Source organism: Ambystoma mexicanum, chromosome 1p, assembly GCF_040938575.1.
Source record: "Ambystoma mexicanum isolate Mex_15411 chromosome 1p, UKY_AmexF1_1, whole genome shotgun sequence".
In the NCBI taxonomy this organism is placed as follows: domain Eukaryota; kingdom Metazoa; phylum Chordata; class Amphibia; order Caudata; family Ambystomatidae; genus Ambystoma; species Ambystoma mexicanum.
The window spans coordinates 1,255,064,998-1,255,077,867 of NC_090921.1; the positions used below are offsets into that span (position 1 = coordinate 1,255,064,998).

Below are 12,870 nucleotides of genomic sequence, written 5' to 3' on the forward strand. Positions count from 1 at the left end.
GAGATGGTGAATTCTAAAGAGGTAGGAGAGGACATGCCATGGAGGCATGTATGAGGCATTGAGGTCGGAAGAGAGCAAATGTCTGATTCCTCCACCTCTGGCAATAAGTCAAGGAGAGTGAATAAAGGATAGTTTCGAATCGTTTAAGGGTGCCAGAGTGGCAGTGTCATATGGAGAAATCCAGGTTTCAGTGATAGCAAGATGGTCTGGGGGAGGAGAGCTGGAGTAAAAATAGTCGGTGAAAAAGGATGTTTTGTTGCATTCTGACCGAGTATTCCAGAGTGTAATGTTCAGTTGATGTCATAAGGAAGAGTGGAGAAGTTGAGTCTCAGAGGAGGACGGGTGAGGTGGATAGGTGTTAGAATAGGTATGGTTCACTTGTTGGCTTTGTTTGTTGGAAGTAGATGGAAGAGAGATGGAGTAGTTGGAGTTTCGAGTTGTGAGTTTTATAATAGGGATAGGAAATTAGGAAGTTGTAGCTTGATTGAAGAAAGGGTAGGGAGATGTGAGTAGGAGGAGCAGCAGCAGGAGCAGGAGTGAATGCATTATAAGTGATTAGGGCAGTGTGGAGAGACAGCACAGTAATTAGGAAGTTTGGGAACCAAGTATGCAACTCTGCCACCTTGGAAGGCAATCGCTTTGTGGGGTGGAGGACAACATCTACTGTGTTTAAATGTCTATACATTAGTAGCTAGTGCATTTGGATCTGGCATTAGCATCTTTTTTCTTTTTTAAAACAGGCAAGTCTCCGAACTCCACTACCTTTTCATTTTTTCAATCTCCTTTATAAATCAAGTTTTCTTGTTCCCTGAAAAATTAGAAAACATGACATAATGCAGTAGATGCAAATGCAGTGGATGAACATGCATAAAGATGGAAAGACATGTCATGATAGGATATGTAAAGCGCACACCTTGCTGTGAAGCAATGGAGCATTGCTTAAGTGGGAAACATTCAAGGTTCACAGGTAGGGTGTGGGAATAGCCTGGAATGGGCAACGGGTTTAGGGGCAGCCTTTGGATAAGGAGAAGTAGGGTTGAGCTGGGAGATCAGCTATTGGCGAGATGCTCTTTGAAGTTTAGGGAATTCAGGCCTTTTCTGACGTGTAGGACATCTCTAACAGCATACGTTTTTGCAGTAGTGGTAAAAACATGCAATGAAGGTGGGTTACCGGGTATGTAGGTGGGTGGCACACTTAATATATAGGAGATTTGGCAAAATCAAGAAAAGCAGGCCTGATGAAAAAAAAATCTGAAAACCTATCACTACCAATACAACACAATGTTAGATAAAGAAAAATAACTTCCCTAGTCGATATTGTTATGCACCTGATCCTCTGGGCAACAGACAAACGGGAAGCTTGAAAGGGAGTGGGGGTATGGCATAAAGGGTGTATTTTGTTTTATTTATTTTATGTTCAAGGACAAGTGGAGTTGTCGCTTTCTTCTACATGAGCCCATTCTCATACTGCATGGACTGACATGATGCCGTGATAATTGCCATCGAGGAAGAGCTTTGCTTCCCTTCATGAGAACTGCCATTTACTCAGGTGACACTGAGGTGCACCCTGACCTTCTACCTGTATGCTCTTCCCACTCAATGGAGACTATGTGCCTGCAGGGTGTAAATATAACAAAACAGATAATGTTATATATAGACTATATCTAAGTGGTGCGTAGGCATGGAAAATCTATGTCTATCTATGTTTTCCAGTGCCTTCTGTAGGCATGTGTTAACTAATCCCACAGGCACATTCTCCCTGTGTATTGTGCCTTGTGTTGTACAATTGGAATCTTTAGCACCTGGACTTACCACGGTTGTCCATTCAGCTGTGATCCTCCTTGGACATGAGGCACCTGTGGGCTCCAGCAAAATAAGAAGAACACGCTTTCTTAGACACTCCCGGGATATACTCCTTCCGTGCAGTAATCATACAAGGTGTGAATGCCCAACTGCTGGACCTAGAGCACTCGCAAATAATCAAACACACCATCTTTAAATGTTTTTTATTCCTTTTTTTTGTTCTTTGACTGTGGCAATGCTGTGACATGATCATGTAGGCTTCAGCTTCTAATAAACAGCACTCAGCTTGATTAAACGAACCCCTTTCCCACCCTAAAAAAAAATCGCAACTATGTTCACACCCGAATCCTCATAAGTCACATCATATATTTCCAGCATAGAAATCCACAGAAAAATACTCCTCACACTATTAAGATTACAGGTCGTTGTTTTTTCTGGAGGGAATACAAGTCCTACCTTTAACTCCCAAATTCCTCCATGCTCTCAGCCTCAAAAAATAACTTCTACAACTCCCTTTTCTGCAATTTCTGTTATGCTTCAGGTTTGTGTGAAAAGTTCGTAACACGGTTGGCACATTTGAAATCGGTTATGGCACAGGTTCTCTGAAAGAAAGGTCCTTCCTTAGGGTCAGAAACAGCTTTTTATGATTTTTTTAATCATTATTTATTTTTAAAAAAACAAAACTCCGAAGAGACCCAAAAATGATTCGGACCATAGATGGTCGCCCAGAGCGAGATCCACTTTTTAATAAAACCCCAGTCAACCACGTCCCACCCTCCATCCAACCCAGCGCTCCCAATTATTAAAAATTAAAAAATATCCCCTCCTCTCGTCGGAGATGGATGTTGTCTCGTCAATGCCTCTTATCACTTGGGATTGTGCACCATTGTATCCCAACAGCCATTCAATAGTTATACTATTTATAAAAAAATGCAATTTTCCGCCTCAGTAATCAAGTGATTGATTCTACCTCAGTTGCACATGTTCCGCAACACCTTCCCTTGATGAAAATAGATCTCAAATAGAATTTACGAATAAAGAGCTGTACTACAAAATAAGCTTTTTTCTTTCATTTTCTTTCTTAATTTTTTCTTTTTTTTTAGTAATACTCAGGTAGTTGGATTGTGAAACATTCCATTGTAATATCAAAATATTCTTCCATTTGTGTTTGTTTTCACATAGATTTTTTGGGATCTTTGTACCGCAAATGAATGTTTTTGAGTAAAAGGCTAAACAAGAGACACACTGCTGTTGTGAGTATGTGCTCCACATCAGCAACTACTATGTGTTGCTGCTGTGTTTTGTGATTTCTGTCATTCCCCCAACTCGTTTATACTTCAGAGCTAAATTTGTGTCTCCTGCACATTTTCCTTCGAGCTGCTCTTGAAAAGCAGAGGTTCGTGGATGGAGTTGAGAATGGGGTTTTTGGCACAGTTCAGAGTGCCTGTGTTGTTGTTATAATGGGCTTTGTATGATGTGTAGTGATTCAGGTGGTCATGCTCAATAGCTGGCAGGGACATGTGATTGTCCCCAGGGTTGGTGGTTGGCATCTCATCTTCGACGTTGATGATCTCTATGGTCCTCGTAGGACCATGGTGTTTGTGTAGCTGGTGCTGTTTCCGGAGCTTGTAGAAAACGATGAGCATGACGGCTGCCATAAAGGTGATGGCCACAAAGCAGCCGATGATGATCTTTGTGGTCTTCATCACATCATCTAAATCCTTCATGATATCGCCAGTAACATCAGTAATTGGGATAGTGTAGGGTTTCTCTGTTGACCCTGTACTGCGTGGTGTTAGAGATGTTGTGGTCCTGTCCCAGCCCCCAGATGGTGTTGGGCCAAGCACTCTGTCAGTTGGTTTTGGCTCCTCCTGAGTTGTCTCTGTCGTCTCCACAGTGACAGTGGTGAAGTAGGTGTAGGGAGTAGTCGTGGTAGGATCAGCAGCTGAAACATTGAGCGTGGCGGAAGCTGTTGTGTTCCCTGCTGAATTGGTGACCATGCAGGTATACTGACCAGTGTCTTGGACGGTGACATTGGTAAAGTTCAGTGTACCATCATGCAGTACAGAGATACGCACTCGGTAAGAGCCATGTGTCATCAAGGTCCCATTTGGAGTGAGCCAATTTACTGATGTCATAGAAGTGCCAGTCCGGCACTTCAGCTCTGCAGCCATTCCTTCTGTGACATTCAGGTCAGTAGGAGGCTCAACAATGACTGGGGCGTAGCAAGTGAAATGGCTCTGGTCCAGTTCCCCAATGTATCGAGCCTTTAAGTTTGGCGGGGAATGGCAGCGGGCACAACAGGTGGTGTTACTGGGTACTGTCTCTTTTAACCACCAACTTAACCACAGTACATCGCAGTTACAGTGCCAAGGGTTGTGGTTGAGGTGGACCCGCTCCAGACGGTGAAGAGGCGTAAACAGGTCATGGGGGAGTGACATGAGGTTATTGTGAGAGAGGTTAAGTTCCTCCAGGGATTTCAGGTCATCGAAAGCATTGCGCTCAATTATTTTTATATGGGCATGCATTAGCCATAGTTTACGCAGGCTGACAAGCCCCTGGAAAGATCCTGGCCGGATCATTTCCAATCGGTTCCCCGAAAGCTCCAGCTCCTCCAGTTTCACCAGGGCAGTTAAGTTGGGGATATCTTTTAAGTTACACATTCCCAGGTTGAGATACCTCAGGTTCACTAGTCCTTCAAAGGCAGCTTCTGAGATGAATTCCAACTTCTTAAGCTCACCCAAGTCCAGCCTCCGCAGGGAGGGCACTCTGTTGAACGCATATGAGGGTATACTCCCTATGGGGTTATTCCTCAGCCAGAGTTCCCTCAGTTTAGAGAGGTATTCAAAGGCTTGTGTGGGGACAGTAGTCAAGCGATTATCAAACATCTCTAGGGTGTTGAGATTGGGAAGCCCATTGAAAGCACCCACTTCAATCTTAGCAATTAAGTTCTTGTTGAGCTGCAAGATCTCTAGATGCCGCAGGTGTTTGAAAGTGTCCTGCTTGATCACCTGGATGCTGTTCTCCTGAAGATTAAGGTACCTGGTGTTGATTGATATGCTCTCTGGCACCTCCACTAGCTCCCTGCGGGTACAGACCACCCGACTGGCCTGGTTGCTGCAAGAACAAGTTGCCGGGCAAGAGGTGGGTGAGGTTCCAGCAAGGGCTAGCGTTGACACCCACAAGATTAACAAAACCTGCTTCCAAACCATCCTAATGAACTTCAGCCCTGGTATCCAGAAGGTAATGTGGTGGACAGCCATAGTCAACATTCATGCTTTAGTTATGGTCTCTGCAGCAAATGCAATCCAGAGCAAACATCTGAAACAGAAGAGAAAGGGATTCATGTTAAATTGGTATAGTGTGCACATCAAATTTTCTTTTTGAGTTTAAAGATTTTATTTTATTTAGTACCACAATAAACAATTACAATCTGAGTATAGATGATCTATCAATTGGATGACATAACGTTTCAGATCATTAAAATGCATTCTGTAATGTAATAACTAAGAACAAATATAGCATGCAATCCATTAACTTTGAAGATATTTTGTAAAGTAATAACTAAGAACAGAATTATAATGAATTTATATATATATATATATATATATATATATATATATATATATATATATATATATATATATATATATATATATGCATAAATTACTCTGATCGAGAGGGGAAGAGGGCTAATAAGGAGGAGAAAAAACCAGGAGAGAAATAAGAAAAAAAAAAAAAGGAGGAAGGAGTTTTAGCTCCGATGGGTGATAGGATAAAGCGAAGGAGCCACATAACTGTAGAAAGAATTAGCAATACAGGTAAACATTTGTATTGTTTAAATAATCAACAAAAGATGCCATCTTCTGTCATGTCTGGAGGGGACAGGGGATGAGTTAACGATACACTTCTCCAGTCTGTGGACATCACATATATTGTTCTATCAACCTTTTATTAAGATTTTAGTGATATCTTTCCAGTTTGATGTAATTAAGCATATTGCCAGACGTATGAATAGGTCAAGGATAACAAAGGATGACCTAATCTTGCCCTCTTTGAGAGCTAGGCTACCAAGTAGGATATTAGTTAACTTTAAGGGGAAAGAGATTTTAAAGATCCATTGAAGAAAATTCCAAACTTCATTCCAAAACGTATTTACCCAGGGACAGTAAAAAAGATGTCTAAAAGACCCAGAGGTTGAATGACAAGACCAGCATAAATTGTTATCTGCCCATTTAGATACAAATAATTTCTAGGGGGTGATAATGCTCTATGCATGTAAAGGGTCTGGGTTAGGTTCACTGATGTGAATATCATTTTACTCTCGGACCAAATCATGGACCACAATTCATCCCCAAAATGAATTGCACAGTCTCCTTCCCATTGCAATTCAGAAGACCATAAATTATTGGGAGTTCCTCCTGACCTTATAACCTTGTAGAGGTTGGATGATTTGATTGCATCAGGGGATTCTATGATATGCATTAAAGCAGGGTCTACAAATAATTGCTGGGAATTGTTTCTACTGCTAGCATCTAAACATGCATTAATTAAATTAAAATATTGACTCAAAGGAAATGCTGGCAATAAGAATTTGTTTTTAAATTCTTCTGCAGAGAGGATATTGCCATCCACAATTATGTGATCAATGAATTTAATTCCTTTGCTAATTTAGACTTTGCGGAAAATAGGTCTATCCTTTATGGTTATAAACTTATTGCACCAAATAAAGGAAGAGAGAGCCTTAGCCAGCTTGTTGATTTGATGAAACAGAAAGTCTTCCAAGTAATAACTAATTAGACAGATCATTTTAGAAAAGCCCAATTTGGATACATTGAAAAGATGCATTGTATCTTTGATATCAAACGGTGAAACAAGACATTTTTCAACAATTAACTAAGTAGGTGGGTTTATGACTTCATTGATGGGGAACCTATTTCTGGCTTTTTTGAGATCGAAGGCTCCATGATAGTTTTTAAAATTCAGAAAATTGACACCACCATTGACAAATGGATGTCTTAGTTTGCTAGCAGCAATTATTTTCTTTTTCTTATATCCCCATAAAAAATGTATACGTATTTTATCTATAGATTTGAAAAAAGAGGCTGGCAAAGGAATGTGAAACATTTGTAAGTAGTATAAAATCACAGCTGTTCACATAATTTTAATAGCCTCTAATCTTCTGTACCAGGACAGGTATAAGGGGGACCATGTGGTTACAAATTCATTTAGCTTTGATTGTAATTGTTGTAGGTTCATTGTAATCATTTGAGGAAGTGAAGAGGCAATCAAAATACCTCAATAATCACGAGAGATAGGATTCCAGCTAAGACCGAAATTGACCAAATATTCTTTAACACATTAGGCACTAAGTGGAAGCATTTCTGATTTATCTTTGTTCATCCTGTACTGTGAGAAATGAGGAAAACATGTATCAAATCTATTAAGTGAGGAAGTCTTGTGGTCGGATGATCAAAGAAGATCAATATGTTGTCCACATAAGCAGCTAACTTAAATTGAGATCCCCACATCTAATACCAGCAATATGATTATTGGTCCGTATTAATTCTAATAGCGGGTCCAGGGCCAATACAAATAAAATAGGTGAAAGGGGACATCCTTGTCTAGTACCCCTATGGAGGGTAAATCTAGGAGAGAATTGATTATTAATAAAAAGTGATGTGTTTGGGTCTGGGTATCGAAGTTTAACTAACTTAATATAACCATCCCTAATGCTGTGCCATTTTAAGGCTTGAAATAGAAAATCCCAATATAGACGGTCAAAAGCTTTTTCGGCATCTACTGCAATTGCTATATAGTTTTTTTGGAGTGATTCTTCTTATGTATATAATGCAAACAGTTCATAAACAGTCTGGAATCTTCTGAAATAATTCTGCCTTTTACAAATCCTACTTGATCGGGATTAAATAATTTTACATAAAGGATTCAATTCTATTAGCCAAAATCTTTATAAAAATCTTACAATCAGAGTTAATTAACAAAATTGGTCTGTAGTTCTTGGGTAATTGACTGTCTTTATTGTGTTTGGGAAATAGGATCAGATGGGCTTCTGTGAAGGAGCCCTGTGAATATCTACCTTAGAGAAACATGTATAACGTGATTCTAGCTTAGGCTAAAGGGTAGAAAAGAAATGTGCCAAAAAGTCCATAGAAACCTATCGGGCCCAGGTGATTTGCCTTTTTTAAGATCTTTTATGGCCTTAGTGATTTTGTTGATATTAATAGGGCTGTCTAGGCTACTTAAATCAATATTAACAGGGTGGTTGTGTTTCAAGTGATCAAAACATTTGTTGAAATTAATATTAGAATGAGTATGATCAGAAGCAAATACATTTTCACAGAACTTAGTGAAAACATCCAGGATATTTGCATCAGAGTTTACTATTTATATAGAGTTATTAATAATAGCCGATATCCTCGATCCTTCCTTTTTGATCTTAAGATATGAAACCAAAGCTTTACCAGCTTTATTGGATGATTGATATATTTTGGATTTAAATTTCAGCACCACACCACATGCTTGGACTGTGTATTTTTTGTTAATAGAGAAACGAAGAGTTAGGATTTGTCTAAGCAGAGACTGTGTATTTTTTGTTAATAGAGAAACAAAGAGTTAGGATTTGTCTAAGCAGAGTATCACTTGCCATAGCATTGTATCCTTTCTCTAGAGCTCGTAATTCATTACATAGGGCATCTAAATCTTTTCTGGCCTCTTTCTTTCTTTTGGCTACAAATGAGATGATATGTCCCCTTAGGGCAGCTTTATAGGCATTCCAATTATTGGGCCGAGAGGTGTCGTCATCTTTGTTAATATGAAAGAAGAAGTGGTGACATTCGAGAAAAGCTTTCGGAAAGCTGTAATCCTGATGTAGTGAGTTGTTAAATCTCTATCTGCTTATGTGATTTTTTTTAACGCATCCTAATTCTATATTAGTAACTACAGGAGAATGGTCAGTGGAGTCAATTATTGCACATGCCAAGGATTTAGTGACACAAATGTAATCAATGTGTGATAGCGAGTTATGTGGGAAGGAGTGAAAGGTGAAGTCAAGATCAGTAGGATGTGAGAGCCTCCATGTGTCAACAACTCCAATTTCTGCTAAACATTTTGTAAATTCAGTATGTGATTTACTACGTTTGAATTGACATGTGGATCTTTTATCAAGAAAGGGGTCAATGACGTTATTAAGATCTCCACATATTATCAAATTGGGAAGGTCTGATTGTAAAATCATTTGTTTCATTTCCCTCCAAAACTTGAGATCAGGGTCAGTGGACCTATAGATTTTGGGAATTGAGAAAATGTGAGAGTAAATTGATAATTTAGCTAAAACCCATCTATTGCTAGTATCTGTGTCCTTATGTTGGACCTGATAGTTAGTACTGTTTTTGATTAGGATCGCCACTCCATTATGTTTTCCATCTACCTGACTAGCGAATACCTTGAGTACCCAAAATCTCTTCAATTTCATGGATTCCTGTAATGATAAATGTGTTTCTTGCAAGCAAGCAATTATTGGTTTAAATCCATTGATGTGAGCTTATAACCTTTGTCTTTTAAATTGGGCTGTTAAAACCGTTAACATTCCATGTCATTCATCTTTGGGCCATAATCTAGAAAAGAGTAATAATAGTAATATTAGCAGAAGGTAAACATGAAAAACTCATCCTTAGTCAAAGTGCCTTCTGCTTATTGAGATTTGTACATATTCTAGAACAAAGGCAGAGTTGCACAAATTGTTATAAAGTGATAAAAATGGGTATAAAAAAACAAAAAAGAAAAAGGACCAACATTGCAACATCTGACAGTATTGAATTGAATTGAATCATTTGTAATGCGCACCGAACAAACCCAATCATGTCTGGGCATAGCTGCAACATGGAGGGGTCAAAAGAGGTTCACCCACCTAGAAGGATCCTCCCAGATTCCACAAACACTGATACCCAAGCAAATCAGCCAGTTTACCAAGTATCCCAGTTTAACAGAAAAGATACGTCTTCAAAGCTTTCCGAAAAGCAGTAAGGGTTTTTAATGCTCGAATTTCTATTGCAAGCCTATTCCAAAGCTTTGGATCGTATATTCCAAATCTTCAGTCACCCCTAGACACATATTTGGGAGGCGGGACCTGCAGCAACAACCTATCACACAAGTGTAGCAGGTGAGATGATATATACAAATACATTTATTCCACAAGCTAGCCACTGATTAACACATTTAAATACCCTGCAAAGGATTTTCAAATCGATCCGCTCCTTCACTGCAAGCCAATGCAGTGACCGCCGCAAGTCTAATATAGAAGATGATTTTGAGAACCCAAAGATAAGTCTCATCGCCGCATTTTGGGCTATTTACAGTCTCTGGACTTGAGCAATTGGAATATCTGTCAACAGAGCATTGCAATAATCTAAACTTGAGTTTATAAGTGTACCTACGACTGCTGCATAGTCCTTAGCTGGTATAAAAAGAAGGACCTGTCTTAACAAACATAGGTCGCAAAAAACTGCTTGAACCTTCTCACTCACCTGTGCTTTGCTCCCCTGGTCCTCCTCCCAAATGCAAACTTGATTTTTTATCTTGGGTGTTCAAGCCAGATGTGAGCCCAAAAAGCAGGGGGATGATGGGCACTTACAAATTTCAAGTCGATGTTTTGGACCAAACATTGCCACCTCGGTTTTCCCAGCGTTCAGCAAAAGCTAGTTTGAACACATCCATGCTTGAATTTCCTTCAGGCAACGTTCAACTATCTCAAAAGTCTCCTCTGTCTTCCCAACTTTTAAGAACCAGTGGGGATCACCTGCATGCAATTGAAATGTCACTTTGTATTTCCTCAGAATGTCCATAAGAGGTCTCATGTATAAGTTATAAAATAAGGGGAGAGAAGGACCCTGTGAGAGAGAAAAGCTGCAGCCCTACTTGGTAGCATGGAAGGTCTCACTGAGCTGCTGGCGGGAGCCAGCAAGCCTACACCTGACCATGAAAACCCCTGAAGTGGGAGAATGGAACAACAGACTCCCGGCAATCCCCTCTCGTGCTTGGCCTAGAGGATCACGGCCTAGGCACCCGCCACGAGATGAGTTTGCCCATCTACCAGACGACCAAATACCTTGGTACAGGAACCTACGGATGTGCCCACCTACCTGCACTACCTGCCCAGCAGCCCGCCCCACCCAGGCCGACACATACAACATGGATCAACTCGACTAAACCAACACATCGTTAGAGATGCCATGACGACCTAGCCAACGGTCACATCTATACGACTATGCACACTGGACACTCCTACACCAACCTACACGAAGAATATACTCAGCGCTATGACATAGGTGACGGACACATCCACGGACGTGCATCTTTATTATTTTTCACATATGCTTTAAGATGCAGAAACGCAAGACGCACGATGAACTTTATCTAAATGGCTTGCTTACGCTTCACATAAACCTTATAACCTAAAGCGCCTGTGCACTCAACTGTTCCAGTTATGAGCCTGACTCAAGTAGGCCGCAAGCAAGAGCTTCCATGAACATTAAAATGAACAAGAGTCCGGTTGCTGATCCTGCAGAATGAGCCCGGCGAAAGGCAGACAGCCAAGCCACAATGTTGCAAATCTCGCACGCCGCACACCAACGTCAAGGTCGCACCTGCAAATTAAACAAGGCACACAGTGGAAAAAACAATATTAATTGTGCAGAATTCGGCCTCAAACACGGTCCCGCCTCACGTGACCAAGCCAAACCTGCACGGATGCCAAGGCTAGGAGAATGGAGGCGCCTGGATCCCACGTTACGAGACACAAGCAGATACACATAAAGGACTCAATGGACATCTGCGACAGTGGGAGTAGTCGGCCTTCCAGCCCATGAATAAGTCCTCGCATTGTCTGCACGTACCCATAGTGAAACATTGTTGCATATGACAGGTACACCGCGAGCTGGGAACGGCGATGGTCCCAGGCTGGGAGGCTCGCGACTGCACCAATCAGAACATGGGGCTCTTATCACTGACGTCATTAAAATTGACCAATCCTCAGGGGTCTTCATGTAACAATTCTCATGTATCTAATTGCAGGGACAACCCAGGTATACCACCTGACTGACCCTCAGCCATTAATATTCTTCTCTATATGTATGCTATACTAACCCTACCACTCGAGTAACCAATCCAGAGTGGAGATAGGTTTTTTGATAAACTTTTCAAGGTGACGCAAGTAGCGCGTCATACCACGGTAAAAAGGGCCTGCGAGCCCCACGATTGTGTGTGTGTCAGGACGGACGCGTACGCTCCTTGACCCATCCCTGCCGTTTGTATAATAAACAGCAGAACCACCTTGCTTCTTGTGTGCGTCTCATACTCATTTTTTGTGACACACGGGAGGAGTTGGGGCCTCCCTGCCCGGAGGTCCGCGGACGGCCCAGCCGACCCCGGCAGAATTTTCCCCCGACAAGTTGGAGGCACTGCTGAGATCTATTTAAGGTCTGCTTTTATTTTTATTTTTCCGAGTGCTCCTGCTGCGAGGAGGCCCGGCGGCGCGGCCCCCTCTGCCGCTGCCCCCTTCTGAGGACTACAGGACCATCGCGGAACTGCGAGAAGACCGGACAGCGCAATCCGGATAAAGGCTTTCGGGAGCCGATTGAGAAGAATCCCGCCCTCGGTTGGCGAGTGTCCAGACGTGGTCCAGACGAGGGGAGGTGGCGAGCCGCTTGGAGGGGTGCACGCAGTCGAGCGGCCCCACATCGAGAGAACTTGGTGAGTATGCCACACCCAACAAGCAATGTGAAATTGTGAGGGTGGGGGGAGGAATTAAATAAGGGAGGAGGGAGGTGTTGCACAGGTGCGCGGCGACGGTTTGACAATTTAGTGTTGGCTATGAAATGAATGGTAGCCGAACGAGTGCGAGAGCAGTCAGCTACGCTACGCGAGAGAGGGGGGCGGAGCACGAAAACATCACGTGTGGCCGCTCGTAGACACTGATTGGCCTAAGTCGCGACTACGTGTATGGGTGTGTGTGCGCGGTTTCCTACGATTTGGTAATTATTGATCAATGAG

At 41.7% G+C, this 12,870-nt stretch overlaps 1 protein-coding gene across 5 annotated transcripts in view; it reads right to left on the minus strand.

The window, feature by feature from the left end:
* Nucleotides 1-1,990: 1,990 nt before the first annotated feature.
* Nucleotides 1,991-12,870, minus strand: part of LOC138452691 (leucine-rich repeat-containing protein 4B-like) — a 1,036,288-nt gene continuing 1,025,408 nt past the window's right edge. For all 5 annotated transcript variants that reach the window (XM_069605040.1, XM_069605044.1, XM_069605055.1 and 2 more), the window contains one exon: nt 1,991-5,124. In XM_069605040.1, coding sequence (XP_069461141.1) covers nt 3,147-5,075 — 1,929 coding nt within the window. In that variant the 5' untranslated portion in view covers nt 5,076-5,124 and the 3' untranslated portion in view covers nt 1,991-3,146. The remainder of the gene's footprint in view (nt 5,125-12,870) is intronic.